At 37.9% G+C, this 27,701-nt stretch overlaps 2 protein-coding genes across 3 annotated transcripts in view; one reads left to right on the top strand and one right to left on the bottom strand.

Moving 5' to 3' along the window:
* Positions 1 to 11,282, bottom strand: part of INTS7 (integrator complex subunit 7) — a 70,651-nt gene extending 59,369 nt beyond the window's left edge. Inside the window, exons 1-2 of one of the 2 annotated variants that reach the window (XR_004900729.1) lie at positions 11,012 to 11,246; positions 365 to 494 (exon numbers count right to left, since the gene is read on the bottom strand). Coding sequence is in view for 1 of the 2 variants with exons in the window: in XM_028530730.2 (XP_028386531.1) it covers positions 365 to 494; positions 11,012 to 11,105 (224 nt within the window). In the remaining variant the exon portion in view is untranslated. Of the gene's footprint in view, positions 1 to 364; positions 495 to 11,011 lie in introns of both variants that reach the window. The other variant, XM_028530730.2, reaches the window with a different exon arrangement.
* A 99-nt stretch (positions 11,283 to 11,381) lies between these two features.
* Positions 11,382 to 27,701, top strand: part of DTL (denticleless E3 ubiquitin protein ligase homolog) — a 51,096-nt gene continuing 34,776 nt past the window's right edge. Inside the window, exons 1-8 of the mRNA XM_028530789.1 lie at positions 11,382 to 11,608; positions 17,627 to 17,752; positions 18,519 to 18,617; positions 19,761 to 19,822; positions 19,905 to 20,025; positions 22,887 to 22,952; positions 24,138 to 24,250; positions 27,130 to 27,203. Of these exons, the coding sequence (XP_028386590.1) occupies positions 11,557 to 11,608; positions 17,627 to 17,752; positions 18,519 to 18,617; positions 19,761 to 19,822; positions 19,905 to 20,025; positions 22,887 to 22,952; positions 24,138 to 24,250; positions 27,130 to 27,203 (713 nt within the window). The 5' untranslated portion in view covers positions 11,382 to 11,556. The remainder of the gene's footprint in view (positions 11,609 to 17,626; positions 17,753 to 18,518; positions 18,618 to 19,760; positions 19,823 to 19,904; positions 20,026 to 22,886; positions 22,953 to 24,137; positions 24,251 to 27,129; positions 27,204 to 27,701) is intronic.

A 27,701-nucleotide genomic window follows, 5' to 3' on the forward strand; every position in this document is an offset into this window, starting at 1 on the left:
CACGTTCCAGGCACTTTGCAGTAACCTGTAATCTGTTATAAAATAAGCTATAAAATCAGAAACTCTCCAAACAATCAACACAAAGCCACAGATATTTCCAAAATACATAGTAACATATTAAGGTTGTCCTAATTTGATTTATCCTGCTACCCAAAGAAATAAGTACTCTCCAGTTTACACTCCTCAATTTTGCTTAAAATGTCATTAAATCTTCCACCAAAAAGTATTACACACTACCCTGAGTGTCCACTAAAATGGTAACCAACATGTGGAAGTCCTGCAAGTCAAAGAGAATAAAGACCACAATACAAAGCAAAGATATGAACAAAGTACTTTGGGACACTGAGGATTCAGAAAGACTTACCCAACTCTGAAAACATCAGCTAACTTTAGGAATGCAGAATTGATGAGAATAGGGAATGGATACTTCTGAAAGAGCCTGGGAAAGCGAACAACTGCTTCGCATTGTTCGCCAAGTTTGCCAGACCGTAGACCTATGAAAAACATAAAAAGAGGGGAATAGCTTATGGGTTTGTGGCTACAATAAGGCAAAAACAGCAAATACACAGTATTATCTAGTGAAGTTATATGTGCAGTAAAATAATTCTTAACAATAGGGTAAAGTGCAACTGCAATTCATTACCTTTTTAAAAATGTAAATGGTGTATAAAATAATTTGGTATATTGTCACTTTTAGATAAAGAACAACGGAAAAGGCCCTGGCCGGTATGGCTTAGTTGGTTGGAGCATCATCCTGAAAATCAAAAGGTCACAGGTTTGACTCTGGTCAGGGTACGTGCCTAGCTTGTTGGTGCTGCCCCAGGTTGGGGCATGTGTGAGAGGCAACTGATCGATGTTTCTCTCCCTCTTTTTCCCCCTCCCTTCCTCAAATCTTTTTAAAAAATTTAAAAGGGCTCTAAAATCATACCATATTTGATCTCTGATCATAACAATTAAATCAGGAATCAATAAGAGAAAAAAAAAGTGTGAAAATAAACATTTCTAAATAACCCATGAATGAAAGAGGTAATCAGAAGGAAAATTAGAAAATTATCTTGAACTAAATTAAAAGTGCAATCTGTGGGATGCAGCTAAAGTAGTGCTGCAAGAAACGTTAAATGTGTTGCCTCCAAGAGAGAAGATACCGACCAAGAAGGTCTTGGGTGGATAACTGGGCTCAAATTTAGAAACAGAATCTAGCAGCTGTTGCTAAACAAAGGCTGTCATACAGGCCCCACTTTAGGGAGAAGCCTGCATTCAACTGCCCGTCTGCATTGTGTTCTTGCTGTCTGAGTTAACACTTAAAAGGAGTTCCTGAAATCATATTTTAACCAACAGGACTGAGACATTCCCTGTTCAAATGATGCTGTGTGATTATATCCCCACTGGCATCTTCACCAACCAATCAGAGCAGCCCCACTTCAACCCATTAGGACAATGCTTTTTGGACCAATCGAACTGTCAGGATTTGCAGTCACCATGTACATGAGAGCATACCAGTCAGGGACCAGGGCTGGGTCCTTCTCAATATACAAATCAACTCCCCTCTGGATTGGGGAGTGCATCATCCCTTTCCATCCAAGACTAAAAATGCCCCCCCATCCCATCCTCAACAGAGTGAAACCAGAGGGCCACCATTCCTAGTCACCCTAGGGCTGCTTGACAGTCATGTTGTCTCATAATTGAGCTGTTCCATAGCTGTGCTGTATCACTACTGAGCTGTGTGCACTGAATAAAGTTTCCCCCTTCACCATACTCAAAATTGGAGGTTCTGCTGGTCCTGAATTGGCACTAATGATCATCAGTTGGCAAAGGCTTATGTCAGGAAAAAGAAAGGTCTCAAATCAATGATCTAACAAAAGTGCCAAGATAATTCAATAATTGTGCAAAGGATAATCTTTTTAACAAATGGTTCTGGAACAACTGGATATCCACAAGCAAAGACCCTTAATCCTTAACTTACACCATATATAAACATTAACCCCAAAAGAACAATAACTGAAATGTAAGAGCTACAATTATAAACAGCATAGAAGAAAACACAGGATAAAACTATGGACTTGGGTTAGACAAAGAATTCTTGGAGAAAACACAGAAAGCACAAACTATAAAATAAAAAAGTGATAAACTAAACTCCATCAAAATTAAAAACTTTTCAACTTCCGGCCAAGATGGATGCGCAGGTAGATACACTTTGCCTCCTCATACAACCAAAAGAAGGACAACAACAAATACCCAGAACTGCCAGAAAATCGAACTGCATGGAAGTCTGACAACCAAGGAGTTAAAGAAGACACATTCATCTAGCCTGGTAGGAGGGGCAGAGACGGGCAGCCAGGGTGGAGAGGATGCATTGCAAGGCAGCGACTGCAGGACCAGGGTGGACAGGTGGACCCATATTTGTGTGAAGATAAACTGGGAGGAACAACTGGGAAGCAAGACAGACCACACAACCTAGGATTCCAGCATGGGAAAAGGAAGCCTCAAAATTTCTTGCTACAACATTTGTGGGAGTTGCAGTGGCAAAAGGAGCTCCCAGCCTCACAGAAGAGTTGGTTGGAGAGACCCACAGGGTCCTAGAACATACACAAACCCACCTACCTGGGAATCAGAACCAGAAGGGCCCAATTTGCTTGTGGGTAGCTAAGGAAGTGACTGAAAGCCCCAGAGAGCTGAGCAAACAGCATTGTTCCCTCTCTGACCCCTCCCCTACATACAGCACCACAATGCAGCAAAATTGGTTGCCCCGCCCTGGTAAATACCTAAGGTTCCACCTCTTGCAACATAACAGGTGTGCCAAGACAAAGAAATATGGCCCAAATGAAAGACCAGATCCAAACTCCTAAAAGAACTAAGTAATAAAGAGATGGCCAATTTATCAGATGCACAGTTCAACACACTCGTAATCAGGATGCTCACAGAAATTGTTGAGTATGGTCACAAAATAAGAGAAAAAAGTGAAGGTCACGCAAATTGAAATAAAGAAAAATATACAGGGAACCAACAGTGAAGGGAAGGAAACCGGGACTCAAATCAACAATTTGGAGCAGAAGGAAGAAATAAATGTCCAACAAGAACAAAATGAAAAAACAAGAATTCAAAAAAATGAAGAGAGGCTTAGGAACCTCCAGGACAACTTTAAATGTTCCAACATCCAAATCATAGGGGTGCTAGAAGGAGAATAAGAGCAAGAAATTGAAAACTTATTTGAAAAAATAATGGAGAACTTCCTTAATCTGGCAAAGGAAATAGACTTCCAGGAAGCTCAAAGAGTCCCAAAGAAATTGGACCCAAGGAAGCACTCACCAAGACACAGCACAATTACATCACTGAAGATGAAAGATAAGGAGAGAATCTCAAAAGCAGCAAGAGAAAAGGAAAGAGTTACCTACAAAGGAGTGCCCATAAGATTGTCAACTGATTTCTCAAAACAAACTTTGCAGGCAAGAAGGGTTGGAAAGAAGTATTCAAAGTCATGAAAGGCAAGGATCTACATCCAAGATCACTCTATCCAGCAAAGCTGTCATGTAGAATGGAAGGGCAGATAAAGTGCTTCCCAAATAACATCAAGTTAAAAGGAGTTCATCACCAATAAGCCCTTATTATATGAAATGTTAAAGGGACTTACCTAAGAAAAAGATGATCAAAAATATGAACAGTAAAATTACAACTCACAACTATCAACAACTGAATCTAAAACAAAAACAAAAACAAACTAAGCAAACAACTATAACAAGAACAGAATCACAGAAATGGAGATCACATGGGGGGGTTATCAGTAGGAAGAGGGAGGGGGGAGAACAGGGCAAAAGGTACAAGGAATAAGAAGCATAAATGGTAGGTACAAAGTAGACAGGGGAAGGTTAAGAATATACAGGAACTGTAGAAGCCAAAAAACTTATATGTATGACCCATGGACATGAACTAAGGTGGGGGAATGCTGGTGGGAGATGGGGATGGGAAGCAATCCATAAATTCAATGCAATTCCTTTCAAGATACTAATAACATATTTCACAGAACTAAAACATATATTCCAGAAATTTATAAGGAACCACAGAAGATCAAATCTTACCTTTGCAACAGGATGAATGGATCTGGAGAGTATTATGCTAAGTGAAATAACCCAATCAGAGAATGACAAATAATCTATGATGCCACTTATATGTAGAATCTAATGAACAGAATGAACTAACAAAATAAAGAGAGACTCATAGATGCAGAGAACACACTGACAGTTGTGAGACGGGATGGGGGTTAGGGGATGGGTGGAAAAATGAAGAAATTAAGCAAAAACAAAAACCAAAAATCAAAGAATACCCCCTCCCCCCCAAAAAAACCTCATGGACACAGACAACAGTATGGTGATTACCAGAGAGTGGCAGGTGGCAGAAAAGGGTAAAAGTGGAATACATGGTGACAGAGGGAAATTTGACTTTGGGTGTTGAACACACAATGCAATATGAAGGTGGTCCTGACAGGATAGCTCAGTTGGTAACAGCATAGTCCCAGTACACCAAGTTTGCAGGTTCAATCCCCAGTCAGAGAACATGTAAGAATCAATCAACAAATGCATAAGTGGAACAAATTAATGTTTCTCTTTCTTTCACTCTCTCCCCCTTCCTCTTTTTCTAAAATTCAATAAATACAATTTAAAATATATACAAATTATGTAATACAGAATTGTACACTTGAAACCTATAATTTTATTAAACAATGTCACCTCAACAAATGTAATAGAAGTTAAAAGAAAAAACAACAAGAATTAATGTTCCATCCTTTAAAAAATTATTATTTTTTGAAGATTTTATTTATTTATTTTCAGAGAGCAGAAGGGAGGAAGAAAGGGAGGAAGAAAGAGAGGAAGAGAAACATTGATGTGTGAGAGAAACATCACTGGTTGCCCTCGTGCACTCCCAACTGGGGACCTGGCCTGCAACCCAGGCCTGTGCCCTGACTGGGAACAGGTTTCAAATTGGAAACCTTTCACTTTGTGGGACAACACGCAACCCACTGAGCTGTACCAGTCAAGGCAAAAAAATTATTAAGAATTAGTATCTTGATGTGGAATTAACAGCATCAGGTTCAAATATTTCTTTACAAGTATTTTACCATTCACAAAATGCTGATCTTATCTACATAAGAACAAGTGCCTTACAATATCAAAGTTCAGTGACCTTTGCTCATCATTAAATAATGACAAACAAAATGTTTATCTGAAAGCTTTTTACTAGTTGTCACTGTTTCAATAGAAAAGACAACCAGAAAGTAAATGTGCACAGGCAAATTCAATAATTCACTAATGGACTACATTCTATAAATGCTTCATGTTAGCACTTGACTTGGAACATATTTCCTCATAGAAAAAAATATCACTCTCAGCCTTCATAGCACTCTAGAATCTAATAACTGCTTAGGATGAAAGTTCCTATAAAAATTAATTCAAAAATAACTCATATTCCTAATTAAGATATTTAGAACATAAGCCTTCTTCGTCTGCTCCTTCCCACCAAAAAAAAAAGTCCTTCACTTGTTCTGTATGTATAAAAGAACTGCCACTGAAGCTCTGAGAGTCTTCTTCCCACCAAACATACAGTGTCAACAGGGTTATTCTAAGTGACCGACAGTGGCTCATGCAGCCTTACAGGCGTTTCTAAAGACCTGACATGAAAATGAGGATGCACACAGCTAGGGCAGTGAAGGACACAGGGAAGCGGGGAAGTGGAAGGCACATCTGAGGATGAGTTAAGAGGAACAGAGAAGGAACAGATGCATGCTTATGTATATGTGCTGGGGAAAGGGGCGGGAAAATCTGTAGTTACTGGATTTTTCTCCTCCTCTCCTCACTGCCTGTAGTTGAGTTAGATGCAAACGATAGTAAAGTTTTGTTTGTAATAAATTAACCTTGAATGGAATAAAAGAGGCAGAGAAGAAAGTAGTCCATGCGGAGGGAATCTCCCAACAGAATATGATCTGTGTTACTTTTCCTTGAAAAACAACCACAGACCACATTGATTTGTTTAAACAGGCTAATTTAAAATGTACCGGAGGCAATTTTTTAAATATGGACAGAGAAATGTTTTGATTTCTTTAGCATTTCCAAATCTTATTTCTTGAAGATAAAGTAAGCCCATATTCCTCTAATTGGACCATCAAAGTAAACAAGCTAAACAGTAAATTTCTTGCTTATTTCTGAAGAGCCTATTAGAAAGGAAATGACAAGTTAGGGTGGCTCTGAGGGACAGAAACCAGGGTGTAAGAGAACACAGAAATGAATTAAGGCCTATTATTTAGCAATAATTTTAGGCTGGAACAGGATCGTACCCATCTTATTTGCTCTAGGCCAATTTCAACTCCATGGTAAACCAAGCACCTGAAAACAGGTACACAACACAATCAGATCTTGGTCTAAGGGGTTAATTTGCATTATTTATATTGTTAGCTACAAGTAACCTGAGCAAGAATGCCCTGACCATTAAGTCCAACGATCATAAGAGTGCCACTATGAAGCCAGACATGAAGCGGAGGCATGGCTGTTTCTACATTTTACTTCTTATTTTCCCACCAAACAGGCCTCTCTTCCTTTTCAGTGCCTGGTGTTAAACAGTGCTTAATTCAGCTGCAACATGCAGGTAGACCAGGGAGAACTAAAATTGGTTGTTTGTAAATTGTATATTCATTCAAAATTCACCTGGCAGTAGTAAAACACATTCTTCTAAATTTATTTAGCACCTAAAATGTGCAGAATGTTTTTGTAGAATTGTGGTTTTCAGTTCTGGTTCTGCATCAGAAACATTGTGAACCCTTTCAAAAATACCTATGCTAGGACTCCAAACCTACCAAAGCTTTGAGGCAGGGCCCACATTTCTGTTTAGCTGCATTGAGAAGGTAGGTACTTAGATCCTCAAGCTATCCTCTGTCACTTGTGTCTTATTTGACTGGTCCTGCCTATTTTGATTATACTAGGGATTAGGAAGAGAGTAGGCTGCTGAATCTAGTCCTCGGAATAACTTTATCTGATGGATACATGTTTTTAAGGATTTTGAATTCAATGCCAATATTAAAAATGAGATTTCACAAAAAATTCAGGAAATCCTGGCTTCTTTTCCAAAAAATTAAAGATCTGAAATGTCAATGAAGAAGGTAGGAAAATTTTGATCAAAAAAACACTGTAGCATTGTAGGTCTGTTTTAAAGGCAAATACGGGTTTGATATGACTTCTGATAATAGTCACACACCCTGTTTATGGATTTCTCTAGCAATTTTTGGCTGCCTTTGGGCACACATGACTAGAATAGAACCTTGGGTGAGAATTTAAAGTACTGGTAAGAAAGTAAATGAACTTAATGGATTGAGGAATCATGAAATCTTAAGCTGGATAAAGAAGTTAGAAAAGAAAAGGACTGACTAGTAAGGGAAACTACAGAGATGAGTATACAGAAGTCTGAATGAAAATAAACAATGGTCAAAATAGTATAATGATGATGATGATGATGCATATCAAGTCCTTATACTGTGTCAGACACTCTAGTAAGCACTTTACATGCATTAAAGCCTCACTTTATAATCACAGAACTTATTATCCTCTCTTTAAAGATGAGGACACAGACAAAGAGAAGTTAAGCAACTTGCCGAAGAAACAACGGATGGCAATCTGCAATCTGGCTCTGGAGCCTGTGGTCCTAACCATTATGCTACAACGCATGTCTAGTAGAAAGATGGAATTTAAGATTAAAGAATGGAATATCTGAATTAGTGATTTGAGAGTGGTGTAATTCTGAGGAATGATAAATTCCAGGGAACTGAGGAGGAATAACATAAATCATGGTAAACTTGGGGTTTGTGACGTACCTTAAGCAAGTATGTAAAACAGCACACATTTCCAGGTATGTATCAGTCAGAGTTCTTAGCTGCAAGCAACAGAAGCTAACTCTGCCTGATTAGACAGAAAATAAGTTCACTAGAAGACCACTAACCATTTTCAAGGCTAAACTTAAAACCCCGAAAACCACAGCAAACTGATTAGATGAGGAAACTGTTATTGCTAGGCAACACCAGATGTTACAATTACCTCTGCTGTCACCTAGGGATGCTGGAAGCTAGTGCTGCTTCTATGATACACTAGGAACAGTGCAGTCACTTCAAGGACAAGGAGTTGTGAATGTCCTCTTCAACTGTGCCTTCTTATATCCCTGTACTCCTAAATCACCGAACCTGTAGGTCTGTCTGACTGGCAGAGCCTAGTTTACATCCTGTGTTCTTGCAAGGGAAACTAGGAAAGTGAGATTTTGCTCCAATTTTGGTGAGACAGGGCTCATGATGTGGAACATTCCTCAAGCATAGTAAGAGTGTTCAAGAGATGGTAAGATGTAACCACCAGAATGACTAATACCCACTACAAAGAACACTGCTAATACACACTGCCATACAAGCATATTTTAGGAGAATGTCATAAACATTTGCTTTAGCTAAGTGGTTAGGATGATTGAAAGTGGAATCATAACCTGTACACATCTTCAAGTTTAATAATTAAAAATTGGGGGAGGGACACAAACACAAGTATGCACCACACATTATAAGGTGACACAGCAAACCACAGCTTAATGGCAAAGTCTCAATAGATTAGGTTATATCTAAAAAGCAGGAATAGAAACACCTGAAATGACAGTCAACTGGTTATGCATTAATAATAAAACATCCTTCTGTCAAATTTCAGAAATTATCTGTAAATGTACATGATGGACTATATTCAATATTGTGCAGCATACACATGTAATGCTGATTTAGAACCATAAACAAATTAATTTTACTTTACAAATACCAACCTTTAGGACTATTTAATAACTCACTTTGTAAGTTAAAAAGTAGTTGTTAGCCAAACATAAAATGAGCCTATGATCTCAGTAAGAACTGAAGAAGGGTCTTAGCTTTTTGGATCAATTCATGGCCCATCAAGGGATCACCAATTAGGCTCTGAGAATCAGTCCTTCCTAATGCTGGTTTTTGTGTGACTTTGAGTTGTTAAGTGTCTGACCTTAACCTCAATTCTACAGGACCTTACAGGTCCAGTTCTCAGCACTGTCAGACTAAGTTTGGTCTGGCAATACAGATTCTCAAATGAAACAATTTGATTGGCTCAGTGTGGGTCAAATGTCCCCTCCTGAATCATAATTTATGGCATGAAATTGGTCACCTGATACAAACTTGACTGCCGAAGCCTCTCTCATAAGTAGAACTTACAGCATTTTGACCCTATGGCCTTTGGCTCACAAAACAAATACTTTAAAAGGTAAAGAATGAAATTACTCAGATTTAAAACACTAATCTATATTCTAATAATCAGTATTTTCATAATCCACTTCTTAACAGCTTTAAAAGGTATAGATAGCATCAGAGGTGAAAAAGACGAAGTTTTGTCCTTGTCTTGTTGAAATTATCTTTCTAAGCCTGAGCTGCATCTGTGAAATACTCACCCAAGGGCACTGCTGGGAGGACTGGACACCATCACTGACTTAATACCTGAGACTGACACCGGTTTACAGTTAACACTCAACAGCCATCCATTTATTTCTTACAGAACGGAAATATTTCTATTTCAACTTTACGGAGGGAAAAATTGTGTTGTTTGTTTCTTACCACAATTCCATTTGTTTCAGAGTTAAACAATTCTCGATTTCTCATTTCTTCAGAGCCTCATCCCAACCTCTGTTTTATAACCACTGTTGTACTATAGTTATAGGATGAGCCCCGCTGAACCAGTGACAGAACTTGCCTTTAGAATTGGTAAAAGAATTATGTATTTGGGCCTGCAACTCTCAAGAGAGGAATAAGCAAGGAATTACCAGAATGGGGAGGAAAATATAATGTAATGTTTAAAAAACACATTTAATGTCATTTTTACTTCAGAGGGGGAAAGCCCAGTAGTTTTGGGAAGAGAAAGCAAAGCTCCTATTTTCCTGACGAGGATGCACTAGATTCTGTGCCTCAACCAAAGGAATACCAAATTGGAGTGTTGGGATTTTTTTTGATCAAAAGGCATTAAAGGCTTTTTTAAAAAGTCTGAGAAATTCTTATCTAGACCAACCCATTAGAGATGTTTACAGGTTAAAAAAGAAACAAAACAAGTCCCCCAAAAGTTAATAAAGTGTCCAAGCCAGAGATGGGAAATGGCTCAAAGTATACTTAAATTAGATCCTTCTAACCTTTAGTCCAGTTCTCAATACATTGTACATTGGCTACAGTTAATCAAGAATTCACTGTATAGCAAGTGACAAAATGTGTTTCCCTTTCAATAAAAATCTTTGAAGTACACGGAAACAAAGGTTTCATTTTAACACTTGAGTTCTGTATTGACAAATACTTGGCCTTGTCTTCCATATTCGTATTTACAACAATCTTGCCAGCTCAATAGTACTGTACCCACTTTGCAGAGAAAAGCTGGTTAGGTGACTCGTCCATGAATATAAAATTAGTAAAATGGGAATTCAACTCAATCTAACCCCAAAGCTCCTTCTGCTACACCAACTATGCATTCATCGCCCCCGCAAGAAAAAAGAACCCATGCAATTGTCTGCAGAAAATGAGCAGGGGATGGTTTTCGTTTGGTCTCGGCTGTATTTAATCTGTCTAGCACCTCGCAAAAAACAGTTACAGAACTCAAATCGCTATAAAGTCAGTGCAAGATTATTTATCTATCTTGGTGAAAACCTGGTCTCAAATGAACGTCCTGAAAAAATAATTTCACAATTTCAATTAAGCATTTTTAAAAACTGCTCGGATTATCGGGGGTACTGTGCTCCCAAGTGGTTAAAGCGGGACCCTCACTATAGCGCTCAACTTGTTCCACCAGCCCAAGGCCAATCCAGCAACGCGGCAATTTCCCAGATTCACCAAACGCACAGGCGCCCGCCCAGAGAAGCTATGCGCATGCGCCTTCCCCGCCTTCCCGAGGCTACCTCCGCCTGGTGGCGCCACTTCCCCACACACAGTCGCTCAGCCCGCTCTTTCCAATACCTTTGTCTAATTCCATAAGGGCAGAGTTAGCATCCAGCTCCTGTTCGCCATAGCCGGCATCTGCCAGGAAAGACTTAGTTGAGTTTGACGCCATGACCCGAATAAGTTACTCATCTAGCCTATTCAGAAAGATTGCAAACTCTGTCCCAACACCGCCATCTTCTTCAACCACCTCGCGGCTTTTTCCTCCGCGCTGTGTCCAGCCGTGTTACGCATGCGTCCTGGTCCACCCGCCGTTCGCTAGCGCCTCTGCGGCCCCCCGCGCAGGCGCTCAGTGAGCTCTTGAACTCTTGGGTTCCCGCGGCTGGGAGAAAAGGAGGCGGGGATTGGAGGGGGAAGTGACTCGGCGGCGCCGGACGCCGCGGTGAGAGCCAATCAGAGGGCGTGACGTCAGTTTGGCGGGGAGTTTGGTGGCCGGGGCTTACAGTGGCGGGAGTTGGAGGCTATAACTAGTCCTCTTCACAAGGACACAAGCCACGACTTCTGCTGAACTTGATAACATATCTACGACGTTTTTATTCATTTGAGCCTTTTTCCAGGCCCAGATGCTCTTCAATTCGGTTCTCCGACAGCCCCAGTTTGGCGTCCCGAGAAATGGTGAGTAACGGCCCTAACTGCTGCTTGTTGCTGGCGAGATTCGCCTCCCCTAAACCACACCTAGGACCTAGGCCGACTCCAGTTGTTTCCCAGCCCCCGAGTTCTCTTACGGCCGGAATGGATTCGTGTTAGCAAAGACGACTGAAGAAAGCTGCACTTTCATGACCTCGGGACACTTTTAACCGTAGTCTGGATTTCTAAAGTTGTAATGTAGGCTGGCGGAGGGACGGGAATGGATTTAAATGGCTTCCTTTACGGCTTATGTATGTATTAGACTTTAACTGCAAAACGCGTGCATTTGGGGGCGAGTGTGGTTCTCTTGACAGCTATGTGAGATTGAAGAGATTCATATTAATTAATTTGTTGTAGAATCTGAGTGAGCTCTACTATTTATTTGACACCAGTGAATGCGACCCGCTGTTAAGGAACTCGGTCAAACAGAGAAGACAGAACATCTGCTTCTGGCATGGCCAAAAAGTTTTTTTTCTCCCTGATTACTTCATATGCATGAAATTTTCAAATTATAGAGTGAAAAGTGTCCATGACCACACCCCGCAGAAATGACGACTGTTAAATAGATTGAAGTATATTTTTCCAAATGTTTTTAAATGCCAGAGGTGGTATTGTTATTTACAGAAATGGTATCAAGGTGTTTTGTTTTTCACTTTAACGATGTAACTTAGGAATATTTCCGCATTAGTGTGTAAAAATCCAACTTATTGTCTACAGTTCTCGAGGTTCCTTAAGTTAAAACATTGGCAATAAGGATTTTGAGCTTCGGTTTGGGTGTCATTGACCTGAAATTTTCTGATAAGGGAGTTACTACCCAGACTAAGCTTGGATAGAATGAAATTTTATTCATTTAAAAATGGATAGATCTTCCTTCTTAAAACCACGTGGAAAACACAAAGGAAATCTGAGAAGGGAACTTTTTATGTTTAAGACGTAAGTCTAGGACAGAGATTTTCAACCGGTGTGCCACAAGAATTTTTAAAACATGGAATACCTGACTATTTAGTTGGGGCTCTGACCTCTTTTCCCTTAGATTGTCAAATAAGGAAATGACAACGGCCAACACAACAATAGCCATCCGGTGTGAGTGAATCAAAAATTGTATCTTTTTTTTTGTCAGGTCAGCAAAAAATATATTTTTGGGGTGTGCCACAGAATTTTGGTAGTTGGTTTATATGTGCCATGAGATGAAAAAGTTGAAAATCATTGGTCTAGGAAAAGGATTTTGAAGAGACTAAGTAGTCCCTCAATTTCCTGCCCCCCATCTAAAACTTTATACTAGCACTTGTCCATCCATGCTGTCACAAAGGGTAAAATTTTCTTATTTTTTTTTTACAGTGGAGCAGAATTCCATTGTGTAAATATCCCATGGTTGTTTTTCTTCTTAGATAACCCTTTAAATCATACTTTAAATATCCTCTCTTTCTGTCTCCCCTGGGACTTTGCTTGAGTCGCTCCTCTACCCTCTGTGTCATGAGTGGCAATACAACACAGTGGTGAAGAGCTGTGTCTTTGGAGATAAAATGCCTGAGTTTTAAATCCAGCTGCATTCCTTATCATCTGGGCAACTTGGGACAAGCCTTGATTTTGTCATACATTTTCTTATAACTCTCCAATCTATCCTTCCAATCTTCTCCTCTGTTACTCATAAATTCTCATTCATTGTTACATGTTAGGCTCTGAAATTTATTCATTCTTATGTATTGTGCACTGAACATTATAGGGCCATCTTCTTCTTTCCCTTTGCACGTTGGTGTTCCATCCTAGATGCCTCTTCTCCTTCCATCCACTTCTACTGATGATCGTGGTCTTAATCAGGGCTTCTTCCACTACCACCTGCAACCTTCCTTCTCTAGACTTTTACATCCAGTCCTGTATGAGTGTCTCTACCTAGATGGTCAGTCCCACGGGCATCTGAAACTCAAATACCAAAACTGAACTCACTTTCCCCCCACACCTCCTCTATTACCTATTTTTGGCTATGGTTCCATTATTTTTAACTCAGTCTTCCCAACTTAAGAGTCAATCAAAATTCCCCCATTTTCCTCAAGATACACATCCACAAAGTTTTCTTAAAATCATTCTTTTTACCCTCTCCCACCCGCCTGCAATCACCACACTGTTGTCCATGTTCAAGTCCTTTTTCCTTGATCCCTCCACCCTCTAACTCTACCTTCCATAACTGTCATCCTGCTCACTCTCTCTGAGTCTGTCTCTTTTCCTTGTTAGTTCAGGTCGTTCATTCAAGTCCACATATGAGTGAAATCACATGGTATTTGTCTTTCTCTGACTGGCTTATTTCACTCAGCATGACGTTCTCCAGGTCCATCCATGCTGTCACAAAGGGTAAACTTTTCTTTTTTTTTTAACAGCAGAGTAGAATTCCATTGTATAAATGTCCCATGGTGGTTTTATCCACTCATTTACTGATGGGCACTTGGGTCACTTCCGGATCTTGGTGATTATAAATAATGCTGCAGTGAACATAGGGGTGCTTATGTTTTTTCAAGTTAGTGTTTTGGGTTCCTTTGGATAAATTCCTGGAAGTGAAATTGCTGGGTCAAAAGGCAGACCCATTTTTAATTTTTTGAGGTATCTCCATACTGCTTTCCATAGTAGCTGTACCGGTCTGCATTCCCACCAACAGTGCACAAAGGTTCCCCTGTCTACACATCCGCACCAGCACTTGGTTGTTGACTTACTGATGATAGCCATTCTGACACTGACATTGAGCATCTTTTCATATGTCTGTTGGCCGTTTGTATGTCCTCTTTGGAGAAGTGTCTATTCAGGTCCTTTGCCCATTTTTTAATTGGTTTGGTTTTTTGGTTTTGAGTTTTGTTAGGTTCTTTATAAATGTTGGATATTAACCTTTTATCAGATGTATCCATGAATATATTCTCCCATTCTGTGGGTTGTCTTTTTGTTTTGTTGATGGTCTCCTTTGCTGTGTAAGAACTTTTTAGTTGGATGTAGTCCCATTTGTTTATTTTTCTTTTGTTTCCCTTGCCTGAGGACATGTATCAGATAGAACACTGCTGTGAGCAATGTTCAAGATTTGACTGCCTATGTTTTCTTCTAGGATTTTTATGGTTTTAGGTCTAATATTAAAGTCTTTAATCCATTTTGAGTTTATTCTTGTGTGTGGTGTAAGAAGGTGGAAAATGGGGAATTTTCCTCAATATACACTCCAGAAAGTTTTCTTAAAATCCCTTAACCCTGTCCTCTCTTTCCCTACGGATTTTGCCTCTTCACCGTATCTTAGATCTCTTCTTTGCTTACCATTACATTTCCTCAGATGGAGCCCTGGTGTCTTCCGGTCTGGACTGTAGCAGGTCTCCCAAATAGCCTCTTAGTTTCCCTCTCTCCAGTTTATTCACATTGCTGCCAGTGATCTTTCTAAAATGGAAATCTGATTACTCGTCTGTGCATTTTTAAATTGGGATCTAAATTTTTTATCATAAGTGTAAACAAATATAAAGATTTAATTTCTGGCTGTTTTGTGAATATTGACATTTTAAAATAAAAACACTGCATTATTCTTTTAAAATGCTTTTTGTAGTGATTTGATAACCACATCAGTTATTTTTTAAAAATAGGAATTATTTCAACTGTTATGTATCCTGCAAGGTTAGTTTTAGTCCTTGAATTTATTTCTCCCACAGAATTTACCCTAATGTAATTTGATTGTAAACTTGGAAAATTGATTAATAACCCTATTGTAGTCCTCTGTGTAAAAAAATTTTAATTGATATTATCTGTAATTGTAAGGCTGTAAGTGTTAAAAGTTCTTCTGGATTGAATTATTGCAGTTATTAGTATGCGATTGATCAAAATTATAGATTATTAATTTCAATAAGTAATTACTAAGCAAAAAGTAAAATTTTACTGGAAGTACATCTTTTCAAGCACTGGATATGGGTTTTGTGTGCCTTTATTAAAGGAAATATTCAGTTGTCTTTTATTTGGAGTCACAAAAGTGTTTATACCTTGGGTTAGTGCAAAGTGTAAGACTGGGCCGTGGAAATGCCTTTCTTTTGAAAGTGGAAGAAAGTGATGAAGGGAGAGGGAAAAAAAGCCTCAACCTCACCAGACAAATCAGTGTTAGGAATGCATATACATGGAATTTGAGTATCACAAAATTGATTCTCTGAAAACTTGTGTCCTCAGACACTCCTTGAAAAATCTGCATGTAATTTGTGGTACATTGAGTATATAATAGGTTTTTCAAATAAGTGTTGTGATGGGAAGCATTACAAGTTCATGTTGGAAAGAGCAAAGCACAATAAGAACCCAAAGATAGTTTAAGGGGCTGGCCCAAGACGTGTGTGTTGTGAGGAGTGCAGAAATGGAGGGGACTAACTAGTTACTAAGTCATGTTAGGCCATTTGTTAGTGCTTGGATATTACCCTGTAGGTGACGAGGCAGAGGTAAGAGGGTTATTGTTTAATTGTAAAGAATTAGGTCTCTATAACATACATACTGTCTTTAATTTCACCAAAATGTTTGAAATTCCGTTCTTTTGAATTTGTCTGTTGTAGTCATTAGATTTTTTTTTAAAGTCCCAAACCACAAGTGTACATTTATGTAACTTGAAAACAGAGGCTTTGTTTTATTTTTTAAAATTTTTAAAAATATTTTATTTATTTATTTATTTATTTATTTTTTTAAGAGGGGAGGGAGAGAGCAAGAGAGGGAGAGAAACATCAATTGGCTGCCTCTCACACGCCCCCAACCTGGCACCTGGCCCACAACCCAGGCATGTGCCTTGACTGGGAATCTTACCGGAGACCTTTTGATTTGCAGGTGGGCACTCAGCCCACCCAGCCACATCAGCCAGGGCAGGGCTTTGTTTTAAATTCTTTCTGTGGATGAATATTTTAAAATCTACAATGTAACTAATTATTGTATTCTCCTTTTGGTGGTTTTTAATGGCTGACTTATAAATGACATCTGACCTTGAGGTAATACCCTCAAGAATAATTACTAAATCTGGATTGAATTTCTTTGTCTCCTTTGTACTGACTCCTTCAGGTTAGCTCTATGAACATCTGAGGTTATGTCAGGCTAAGTCTTCTCTAGCTTTGTGTCTGTTTGTTTGCTTGTTTGATGAAAAGTGAGCATTGAAAGTACCCTAAAATGTGAGTTTGTTCATTATTTAGACAGGCCTCAATATGTTGTAACTTAGTTGTTTCCTTCTATGCTTAATAAACATTTGGTCCTCCATAACTTTATTAAATCAGTGTTCTTTTTATATATTTAAAATGTTTCAACCCTTATATAAAAATGATTAATCTTTGAAGATGGTTTACTGTTTAGACCATAGTGCACATTAGGCTTCTGACCCAAGCAGAATAAACTTTCCTGCTACCCTGAATGTCTTCCCTTCTCTTGTGTATTCAATGAACCGCTCATCTTTCAAGACTTGGGTTTGATTTCACCTCCTCTAAAGACTTTCTGACCCTACTATTAGCCAGGGCTATCAACTTGTGAATATGTTAATGGCTACAGTAGGCACATTGACATAAGTTATTTCCTTTAAATTTATGACCATTGGATTTTATATGATGTTACTAGTAACTTAAGAGTTTATAACAAGGTTGCATTAGAAACTCTAAAAACATAAAAATTTTAATTGATGAGAATGGCAGTTTTAATGGCTGTGGTCATGACCAAAGAAAGGGTGGGGATAGAGCTAAGATTTCTGTGCAAAGGCCACTTGTTTTACGTGCAAAGTTCACTTGTTTTTTGCAGTCTTAAATGTACTAGTGAGTCTCCATTTGGATGGTAAGCCCAAGGTTACATACTTCACCAGAATTTGGGAGTCTTCTTTTCCTCTTCCTTAGGAAAATACCAGAAACTGTATTCTAGAGGTCCATAGATAGTGAGTAGACCTACATTAAGTATATAAAGCCTTTTAAAATAAATATTTACCTCTGCATTTGTTAAAAGTACTAAAATGTGATGATATATTGGAATTCTGTAAGGAATTGTATCTTATTTTAGGGTGGTCTTCACAATACCCTCTACAGTCCCTTCTAACTGGTTATCAGTGCAACTCGAATGATGAGCACACTTCTTATGGAGAAACAGGAGTCCCGGTTCCTCCTTTTGGATGCACCTTCTCTACTGGTAAGAAGATTACTGTCGAGCGAGGTTTGGTCAAAAATGATCTATTTCACACACACAAAAAAGAAGTGGTAGAGTTTTTCCAAGAACCATTCATCCTGATTTATGAAATAGACTTTTTTAAATCTTTATGCATAATTATAATTTCCTCTAAAGCACAGGACCATTATAGGACTTTTTAAAAAACTGAGATAGGGAAAAAGTTACAAAGGTTCAGCCATCATGAAAACTGTTTTGCCCAGTAGATACCACTTTTGATCTGAGTGAATCTATCTTTCTGTAATGCATTGGGGAACAAATGAACAGTAATATAAATACTTGTTACCGCTGTTAATGTTCTAAAACAGGAAAAGTCAAAGGTTGTGAAAGGGAATTTTAAATTAATAGACTCAGCCTGCTTGTGGCATATATCACATGACTTCTTTTGCCATTGGGCAGCACCACTCATGTTTTAAGTACCACCCTTCATTCACCGCTTCTCTGAATAAGAGGCTATCTGAAGATAATGTTGATGCTTTTGAGTCATTTACTAAATTAGACAGTGTGGCCAATTTTAAGCAATTTTTACTTTAAATTATCTCTCTACCATATCAGATGCTATTTGGGTAGAATCATTTTCCTTCAAATAGATTATTTGTGTTTACCTAGTAGCTTTCAATTAATCTATATTATATATGTTATATATATGTAGATATATATGTCTTTATAATCAGCTTTAAAATGTTTGTGTTACTCTTTATATATATTCTGTTCTTTATTTCTTATTTAGCTCCCAACATGAAACATATACTAGCAGTTGCCAATGAAGAAGGGTTTGTTAGATTGTATAACACAGAATCACAAACCTATAGAAAGAAGTGTGTTAAAGGTAAGTCTAAAGTTTGTTTCAACATTTTTAATTTGTGAAGCATTGAGTAAATTATCATTTGACTACATTCCCAGTTATATTTACTTCTGGTTAAGTCTGTTTAAGGACCAGGCTGTTTCTCCTAATAAATGTTGACTATGGCAATGACTTTACTGAAAATTAAGAAAAATACATTTTAGGATTAAAAACAGTTATTCTTTTAAAAAGGTTAAATCTTTTATGCTTAATGTGGTTGGGAGAAAGCATTGCTTTAAAATATTTATATTGACCGAGCATCTTTCACATATAAAACAAAGTTCTACTGATCTTAAGAAACTGACAATTTGGAACTAATAAGTCAACTATTGAAATAACTGAAATAAAACTAAGATGGTAAATGATAGAAACATACAAAGAAAATGCTATAGAAGACAAGAGAAGACACTCATGTACTAGAGAAGGGGAGGAAATTTTTTCATAAAAAGTAGGGCATTTGAGTTAGACTGTGGTATTAGATCAGTGGAGATGGTATGGGACACTCCAGGTGGAGAGGACAGCATTAGGAAAAGGGGTTAATGGGGGGAAGGGTTTTCAGGAACTATTATAAAGGACACGTGGACAAAACCAAGGGGGAAGGTGGAAATAAGGGGGGGGGTTGGCTGGGGTGGGGGGGGGGGGGAAAGGCAGACAACTGTAATTGAACAACAATAAAATAATTTTTTTAAATCCTAGGGATAAAAAAGAATAGGATAGAATAAGGAAATAGGGAGTAATCCAGTTTGGTTTGACAGTGAAAGATAAAGGACAAAGTGACAGCAGTAAGGGACAAAGGTGCAGAACCTTGAATGTCCAACTAAGGTACTTTAGACTCTCTTCAGAAAGAGAGTTGAAGCAGAATGAAGATTTTTAAACTGGAAAATGTTCCAGAAAAATTCCATTTTAGAGAATATATTACCAGTCACCTCATGGAAGTGAATTTGATTTGATATCAAATGTTAGTTTTTTAAATCTCCCTTCTCCATTGTAATACTCTTTGGCCAATGGTCCATAGGGTGCTGACCACTGATGTTTTCAATACAGCTTTCAAGGCATTTAAACTGCTATTGATCAGACTACCACAGAACATAGTCTAGACATTTCACATTCACCATTTTCTTTGTTTAGAATGGATGGCTCACTGGAATGCTGTCTTTGACCTGGCTTGGGTCCCGGGTGAACTTAAACTTGTAAGTGACTCATTTTATTAGAATTTGAATAGGTACTGGTAAAGGGTTGCTTTATTAAATTGTAATAACATGTTTTTTATAGGTTACAGCAGCAGGTGATCAATCAGCCAAATTTTGGGATGTAAAAGCTGGTGAGCTGCTTGGAACATGCAAAGGTCATCAATGCAGCCTTAAGTCAGTTGCCTTTTCTAAGTTTGAGAAAGGTAGGTTTGTGCCTGTTCTCTTGTATACCCTTAACCCCTTTTACAGTGGGGTCCTAAGATACTGCAATTGTTTCCACCTTTCCCACTATCAAAGTTGCTACTTTACCTACATAGATGATTGAGATTCTAATATGACTGAAAACCTAAATGAAATTAAGTTGGATTTCAGTCTTCTTCTTATGGACATTATCTCCAGCTTGTCCCTGAAAGTCAAGCATCTTCAGGTAATATTTTGTTCTATAATCTCACTGATATGTAATGTAAAGATTTTTAACAGCCACAATACCTCTGTTCAACTCTGAGTATCCTTTGAAGTCTAAACCCTGTACTGGACACTGATTAACTGTACTTGTAAAATAGTTACGCTAACCCTACTTGTAAAATTTAAGTAGAATTTGAGGCTGGGGTGGAAAACTTGATAAACTGAATGTAATTCTCTACCTAACAATTTACTATGTAGTTACTTTAAATGACCCTATTCCCTAGGATGTTTTCAACTCAAAATTGATCTTTCTATATTTATTTCACTACTATAATGTAGAATGAAGACTTAATATAATACAGAACACTACTATAGCAGCTAGAGAAAAATTTTGCAGGGGTATCAGAATGAGTTCTTCATTTCTGACAATTTTAGGGTTTTTTTTCCATTTATTTATCACTTAAATAATTTTTTTACAAATAGAACAATAAACTTTCAAAGAAGTGGTTAAATTAATCCAACTTTAATTTCCAAGTAATAGAGATGTTTTTTATTAGAGTATTAAAAAGATACTCTATTTTTAAAAGGAATAGTTTCACTTATTCAATTGAACACTCAGGAACTGAGTTGTGCTGTTTGAACTCAAAAAAAAGAGTCAATTTTAATTTATTGTAGTTGCTGTTGAGACTGGAACTTTCAAGAGGAAAGATGACGTAGATTTTTTAAATTTATTCTTATTTAGTTATTTATTTTAAATCCTCGCTGAAGGATTTGTTTTTATTGATTTTAGAGAGAAACATCGATATGAGAGAGGCTTTGTTTATTTCTTCAATGTTCTTAAATTTGAGATATAATTAACATACCATAAAATTTACCCATTTGAAGTATACGTTTCAATGTTTTTTTTATTTATTTGCAGAGCTGTATAATCATCACCACAGTCTAAGTTTAGAACTTTCATCTGTCCAGAAAGAAATCAGAACCCATTAGCAGTACATTCCACCTGCCTCTTAGCCCTACACAATCTAAACTATTTTCTGTCTCCATATTTGCCTATTCTGTATTCATATAAATGAAACTGTACGTGTGTGGTTTTTTATGACTGGCTTCTTTCACTTGGTGTAATACCGAATCTTATTTTCTTCAAATTGAATGATTTCTATTGCTCTGTCTTAAAGTTCACTGACTTTTCCTCTTCTCTTCATTCTGCTCTTAAGCCTATGCAGTGAATTTTGTCATTTCAGAAATTGTATGTTTTTGTTCTAAAATTTCTTTTTTTTTTTTTTTCTGGGGGATGTGTAAGTTCTGTCTCTTGAGATTTCTCATCTTTCATTGATTGTGAATGTCAGTTTCTCTACTTCACTTAACATAATTCTATTTGCTTTACAATTTTATCTGATAAAATAACCTCTGAGTTGCTTCAGGATTGACCTCTGTTGATTTCTTTTCCCTTGAGAAGGACTCATTTTCTTGACTTTATATGTCAAATAATTTAGGTTATATCCTGTGTACTGTAAATAGTATGTTGCCCTCTGGATTCTGTTATATTGCTTAGAAAGAGTTGATGTTTTTAACAAGCAATTAACTGAGTTAGATGCAAATTGCAGACCGTCAAATCTGCAAGAGGGCAGTGGGTTCAGTCTCAGTTCTGTTCAGTAATTTAAGTCTTAGATGAAAGCTGCTTTAGTTTTCCCCTTCAGAGATGGTTCAGGGGTCAGCCAGAGACTTACACTGAATTTAAACACAGAATTAGGCCTTCCCTTTCTCTGGCTTTCTCTGGGGTTCCCCGTCACTCTGGCAGCACTTGTTGCCCCATGTCTCGTTTTCCTAATTTTTCTGACATGTAAGATGGCAAGTGTTTCTATTAGCATTTTAGCTGCTTGCAACTGTGGCTTCTCTCAAGATAAAACCATAAAAAAAGAGTAACTTACCCCAAGCCAATCACTTGCTTAGTTGGTGGCTCTCCTCCAAAAAGTGCATGTTTTGTTCAGTCTCTATACAGCCCTCAGATCATTTTTTATATTTCTTTCCAGAGTTTAAAAGCTAGTGCATGTGGGTGTTTCTTCTCCAATCCGTTGTCTTTCATCCCCAGGTGCAACCCCTTTTACAGATTTTGTATGGATCTGGTCCATATTTTTATAATGAGACAGTAGCTTGGAGATTTGGAGTATGGGCTCTGGATTCATACTGTGAAGAATACCTTTATAGTTTACTTACCTTCTCTGTACCTTAGTTTTCTCAGCTGTAAAATAGGGATAATAATACCCACCTAATAGGGTTGATAACAAGGACTAAGATAATTTATATAAAGCACTTAGGATAGTGTATAGCACTTAGTAGGCACTCCATATTTTTGTTATTACTGTTTATCATTATTCTTGTGTGTGTGTGTTTGTATATAGTGTTTTATGTGGTTTTAAGAAAATTTACACAATTATTTTATAAAGTTTTTGTTTACCATAAGTGTTTTGAATTATTTATAATCCTTTCTCTTTACACTTTGTTTTCTCTTATTTGTTTAGCCATATATTTAAAATTTTTAATTTCCAGTGCCAGTTATAGAACCTAGCATGTACCAAGATACTCTAGAAAACTTAAATTGAAATGTATATGTCATCGACAAGTTTTGTTAACTTTTTGATTAATTATTTCTCCACAGCTGTCTTCTGTACAGGTGGGAGAGATGGCAACATTATGGTCTGGGACACCAGGTGCAACAAAAAAGGTAGTCTGGTTCCATTTTAATTTTGATAAATGTGGTCTGTCCCCATACTTGATTATTTTGAATGAAATGTTCATTGATTTCATGTGATAACCACCAGGGGGCACTTGTTCATGATCCTTCATTTCTGCTTCTATTCTAATTCTCATGATTTTAGTGATTATTGCAAGTATTACCCTCTGTATTTACCTCATATTGTCTTCTAAACTATAATGCTGTTCACCTAAGTGATTCATGGGATTAAAATGGTTAATTAATGACCTTTTAATTTATGATTTTTTGGCTTTGAAGGATTGGATTAGATTAAATATAATTATGCTTACCTTGCCCAATGACGCCATTAAGCAGAAACTAGTGATCGTGTCTCTGCTTATTTTCTTATTTCAAAAACATATTTTTTCAAAGACTTTTTTTAGAGCAGTTTTAGGTACACAGCAAAATAGAGCAGAAAGTATAGAGAGTTCTCTCTGTACTGGTGTGCCCCATCCTCACAAGCCTCTCCCACCAATAACATCTCACACCAAAGTTGGACATTTGTTACAGCTAATGAACCTACACTAATACATCACTATCACTTGTGGTCTATCTGTACTTTACATTAGGTTTCACTCTTAGTATTATATATTCTATTGGTTTCAACGAGTGTATAATGATATGTATCTACTATTATAGTATTATAGGGGATAGTTTCACTGCTTTAAAAATACTCTGTGCTCCACCTATTAATCCTGCCCGCCCTCCCCCTAATCCTCGGCAGTCACTGGTCTTTTTTATTGTCTCCATGGTTTTGCTTTTCCCAGGAAGTCATATAATTATAGTAAGCAGTCTTTTCAGATTGGATTTTTCTTAATAATATGCATTTAAGGTTCCTCCATAACTTTTTTATGGCTAGGTAGCACACTTCTTTGTAGCACTGAGTAATACGTCGCTATCTGAATGTATCAAAATTTATTCATACATTCACACACTAAAGGACATCTTGGTTAATTCCAAGTTTGGGCCATTATGAATAAAGCTGCTATAAACATCTGTGTGCTTATTTCTTTTTTATGCATTATAATCTCACAACAAAAGATATAGTGTGGTAACACTGTTGGCTTTAATTTCACTAAGAGATCTATATATAAACATTACATTTAGCATAGGAATAAAGTTCTGAAAACTAACTTCCCTTGGAATATCTTGCAGATGGATTTTATAGGCAAGTGAATCAAATCAGTGGTGCTCACAATACCTTAGACAAGCAAACTCCTTCAAAACCTAAGAAGAAACAGAATTCAAAAGGACTTGCTCCTTCCGTGGTAAGGTTTTATAACTATGTACATGTGTGGGATATCAACAATGGGATAGAATCTTCATTTCCTCTAATATCAGTAGACTTATTGCTTAATTTTAACTCAATACCTACAGTAGTGGTTTTGAAAACCTGGTGTGCAACAGAGGAAGCTGGGGAACATGTTAAAAATTCAGCTTCCTGAGCCCCATCTCTAGCGGTCTCCATGCATGTGCTTACTCCATGCATGTGTATAGTGTGATTCACTACAAGAGGGGGAGTAGTTTGAACAAGTGTAATACTGGGTTGGCCAAAAAATTCATTTAGTAGTGCTTAGATGCCTTTAACTTAATTTGAAACAATTTTGTTAGATTATATTGTTGCAGCTATGATATCAGCATTCATTTAAAAAAAACTTATCAAAATGGTGAATTTTTGTGTAGCCTTTTTAAAATTGAAGATGGAAGAAAATACACAACATTTTTTGGCATATTATGCTTTATGGTTTCAGGAAAGGTAAAAATGCAACTGAGACACAAAAAAAGATTTGTGCATTGTATGGAGAAGATGTTATGATTGCTCAAACATGTCAAAAGTGGTTTGTGAAGTTTCTTGGTACTATTGACATTGTGGCCAAATAATTCTTTGCTGTAAGGCTATCATGCATTGGAAAATGTTTGGTAGCATCCCTAACCTCTACCCACTAGAAGCCAATAGCAGGAGATAGCCAACATACTCAAAATACCCAAATCAATAAAGTTACTGGTGAAAATAAAAAAATGTGTCTTTTACTGAAAAAACTAAACAATTTTTGGCCAACCCAATACTATAATGCAGTTTCTGCTGGGAAAGAATCCCTGTTGTTTTCATATAGTACCTCTCTAGTACTTGATAGTCAAAGTTCAAACAGTGCTCAGAAAACTTCTTTTCTTTAAAAATAAGTCACAGTTTCTTTTTAATGTGTTTATTTTTCTAATACTCCTGGTCTGTGGGATTGAACTTAATATTTGGGGGAGGTGTGATTGCTAAAACATTAGGACTTAAAATTGCACATCATAAACAGTACAAAGGCATGAATGGAAACTGACAAGGTTAGCATGAGATCTTTGGAGGCCAGGTGAAGTTAAATGAGTAACATTTCAGACACTTAATCAGATTCTGAGCCAAGAAAACTTATTGACAGCTTTTAGGAGGCAAAATCTCCTTTGAGTACCTTTAAATTTTTTAGAGCATGTAATCATCTTTTTTTAAATTATATTTTATTGATTATGCTATTATAGTTGTCTCAATTCATTCCCCCCTTCATTTGGGCCATGTTTCTTTGTCTCCTCAATTTGGCAGCCTCCCTGTGTTTCTATGTATAGGTACAGCTGATTTGACTCCTGTCTTGATAGCATGGCCTAATCTAATAGGTGTCCTATAGGGTCCAGTGACACAGCCCTTCCTATCACTCAAGTTGTATACTCCTTTGTATGGGCTGAGTACTCCCTCCTCTTGTATTTGAGCCTTGATTGCTGTTGGCAGGTCAACAGGAGGTATTTACCCAGGCCAGTCAGCTTCAGGGACTGGCCACGATCACTGACCATGAACCTCTGCCCTCTGTGGAGGGGCAGAGTAGTGGTGCTCTGGCACGGTCTTTAGCTGTCCACTGCATGCACAGGCTCTGCAGTTTCCGGGGTGATGCAGGCCAGGGTCAGCCCCAACCTGTGTTTTGCCCAGGGCCACCCTACCTGGGCTATAAAGCAATCTGAGATGGCTGCTACTTGTGCTGGGCTTGGAGAGTCCAGGAGAATCCAAATTGTGAGTCTAGGCTGGCGGGGCAAACAGTGTTAGCCAGGTTGATGGAGTCTCAGATATAGCACCCGGCTGGCAGCTCTGTGGGGAAAGTTCAGAAAAGGGACAATGGCCTCTGCCTGCCTTTCTGTCTGGGAGAAAGCTGCCCCCCAGCTCCCACATTGAAGCCAGACACTTCTTCCCTGTATGCCACTGGTGCCTGTCCAGATGCTAACCCTGTGCTGGAGCTCAAAGGGAGTAAATCTTAGTAGGTGAGTCCATGTGTAGGTCCTTTAAGAGTTACTGCTTGGGACTCTAGAAGTTTCTTCCACCTACTGAGTCCCCACTGGTTTTTGCAGCCAGAAGTTATGGGGTCTTATCTTTCTGGCACTGGAATCCTGAGCTCAGAGGCCTGGTATGGGGCTCGGACTCCTCGCTCCTGAAATAACTCACCCGAATTTTTATCCACCACACATGGGTGTGGGAGCAGCCCATTCCACATCTCCAGTCCTCCTACCAGTCTGGATAGGTGTGGTTTCTTTAATTCCATAGTTGTCAGACTTCCCTTCAACTCAATTTCTGATGGTTGTGAGTCATGGTTATTCTACGATTTAGTTGTAATTTTGATGGGGTTGTGCAAGGAAGTGAGCTGTGTTTAACTATGTTGTCATCTTGTCCCTAAGTCCCCTGTAATCACCTTTTATTGGTAATTCTTTAGACACTCTGTGGTAATTCTTTAGACACTCTGCCTAGAAGGCAGATGGTGACATTTTATAGATGAAACAGGGAAAGGAAAGTTCAATGAGTTTCCTAAGGATACACAGTTTATTAGTATGTCTGATTCTTAGAACCAGTAGGTTTAAACAAGTTAAATCTTTTAATAGTCAGTATTGGGGTTTTTTAGTATGTCAGTGTTAACACTGTGTATTATAACCTAGTGATGTTTAGGTTATTTTCTAGCTAAAATTATTTCTTGCTCAGCACTAATGAGGATTGTTGGAGAGGGAAGATTTAGTCTAACTCAGAGTTTGGGAGAGAAAAAAAAACCATTTAACATCTTGGACTCCTGGTGGTAAAAATTGCTATATCCAAAACAGGCTTTATTCATTTTCTTTTTCCTCCTTGTGTTATTAGGATTTCCAGCAGAGTGTTACCGTGGTCCTTTTTCAAGATGAGAATACATTAGTCTCTGCAGGAGCCGTGGATGGGTGAGTCTTTAATTCTCAGTTCTTTTGATAAGGTTTCTTTCATGAACTGCTGAGGGGAAGTCACCTAGTCTCATTATAATTGAATGTGTGTGCTTTTAACTTTCAACATGGGGAATATCCAGCTGAGAAGAGGACCTGCAGATGACACTGGAAAAGATCTAGTTTGGACTCTTGCTCAAATAATTGAGATAGTACATGTGTCATACCTAGCACATTGTCTAGCACATACAAGCAGTGTTGGCTACTCCTGTTATAGAGAAGCTGGATAGATAAGTTGCTTATCTATGCAGTATAATTCAGTTAGTGATTCTTATTTTAAGACATAAAATTTCTACTATCTTGGATTTATCTTCTTGTGGATTTTATCTTCTCGGGTTTATTATTAACCTAAAAGAAGGAATCTGATTCAGGGCATGTAATTGGCATTCTGAGAGTACTTGAACTAGGTTGACAGTAAGGTCTAATGGCTTTCAATTCACATATGTACCATCCACGATT

This window comes from Phyllostomus discolor, chromosome 14 (genome assembly GCF_004126475.2).
Source record: "Phyllostomus discolor isolate MPI-MPIP mPhyDis1 chromosome 14, mPhyDis1.pri.v3, whole genome shotgun sequence".
In the NCBI taxonomy this organism is placed as follows: domain Eukaryota; kingdom Metazoa; phylum Chordata; class Mammalia; order Chiroptera; family Phyllostomidae; genus Phyllostomus; species Phyllostomus discolor.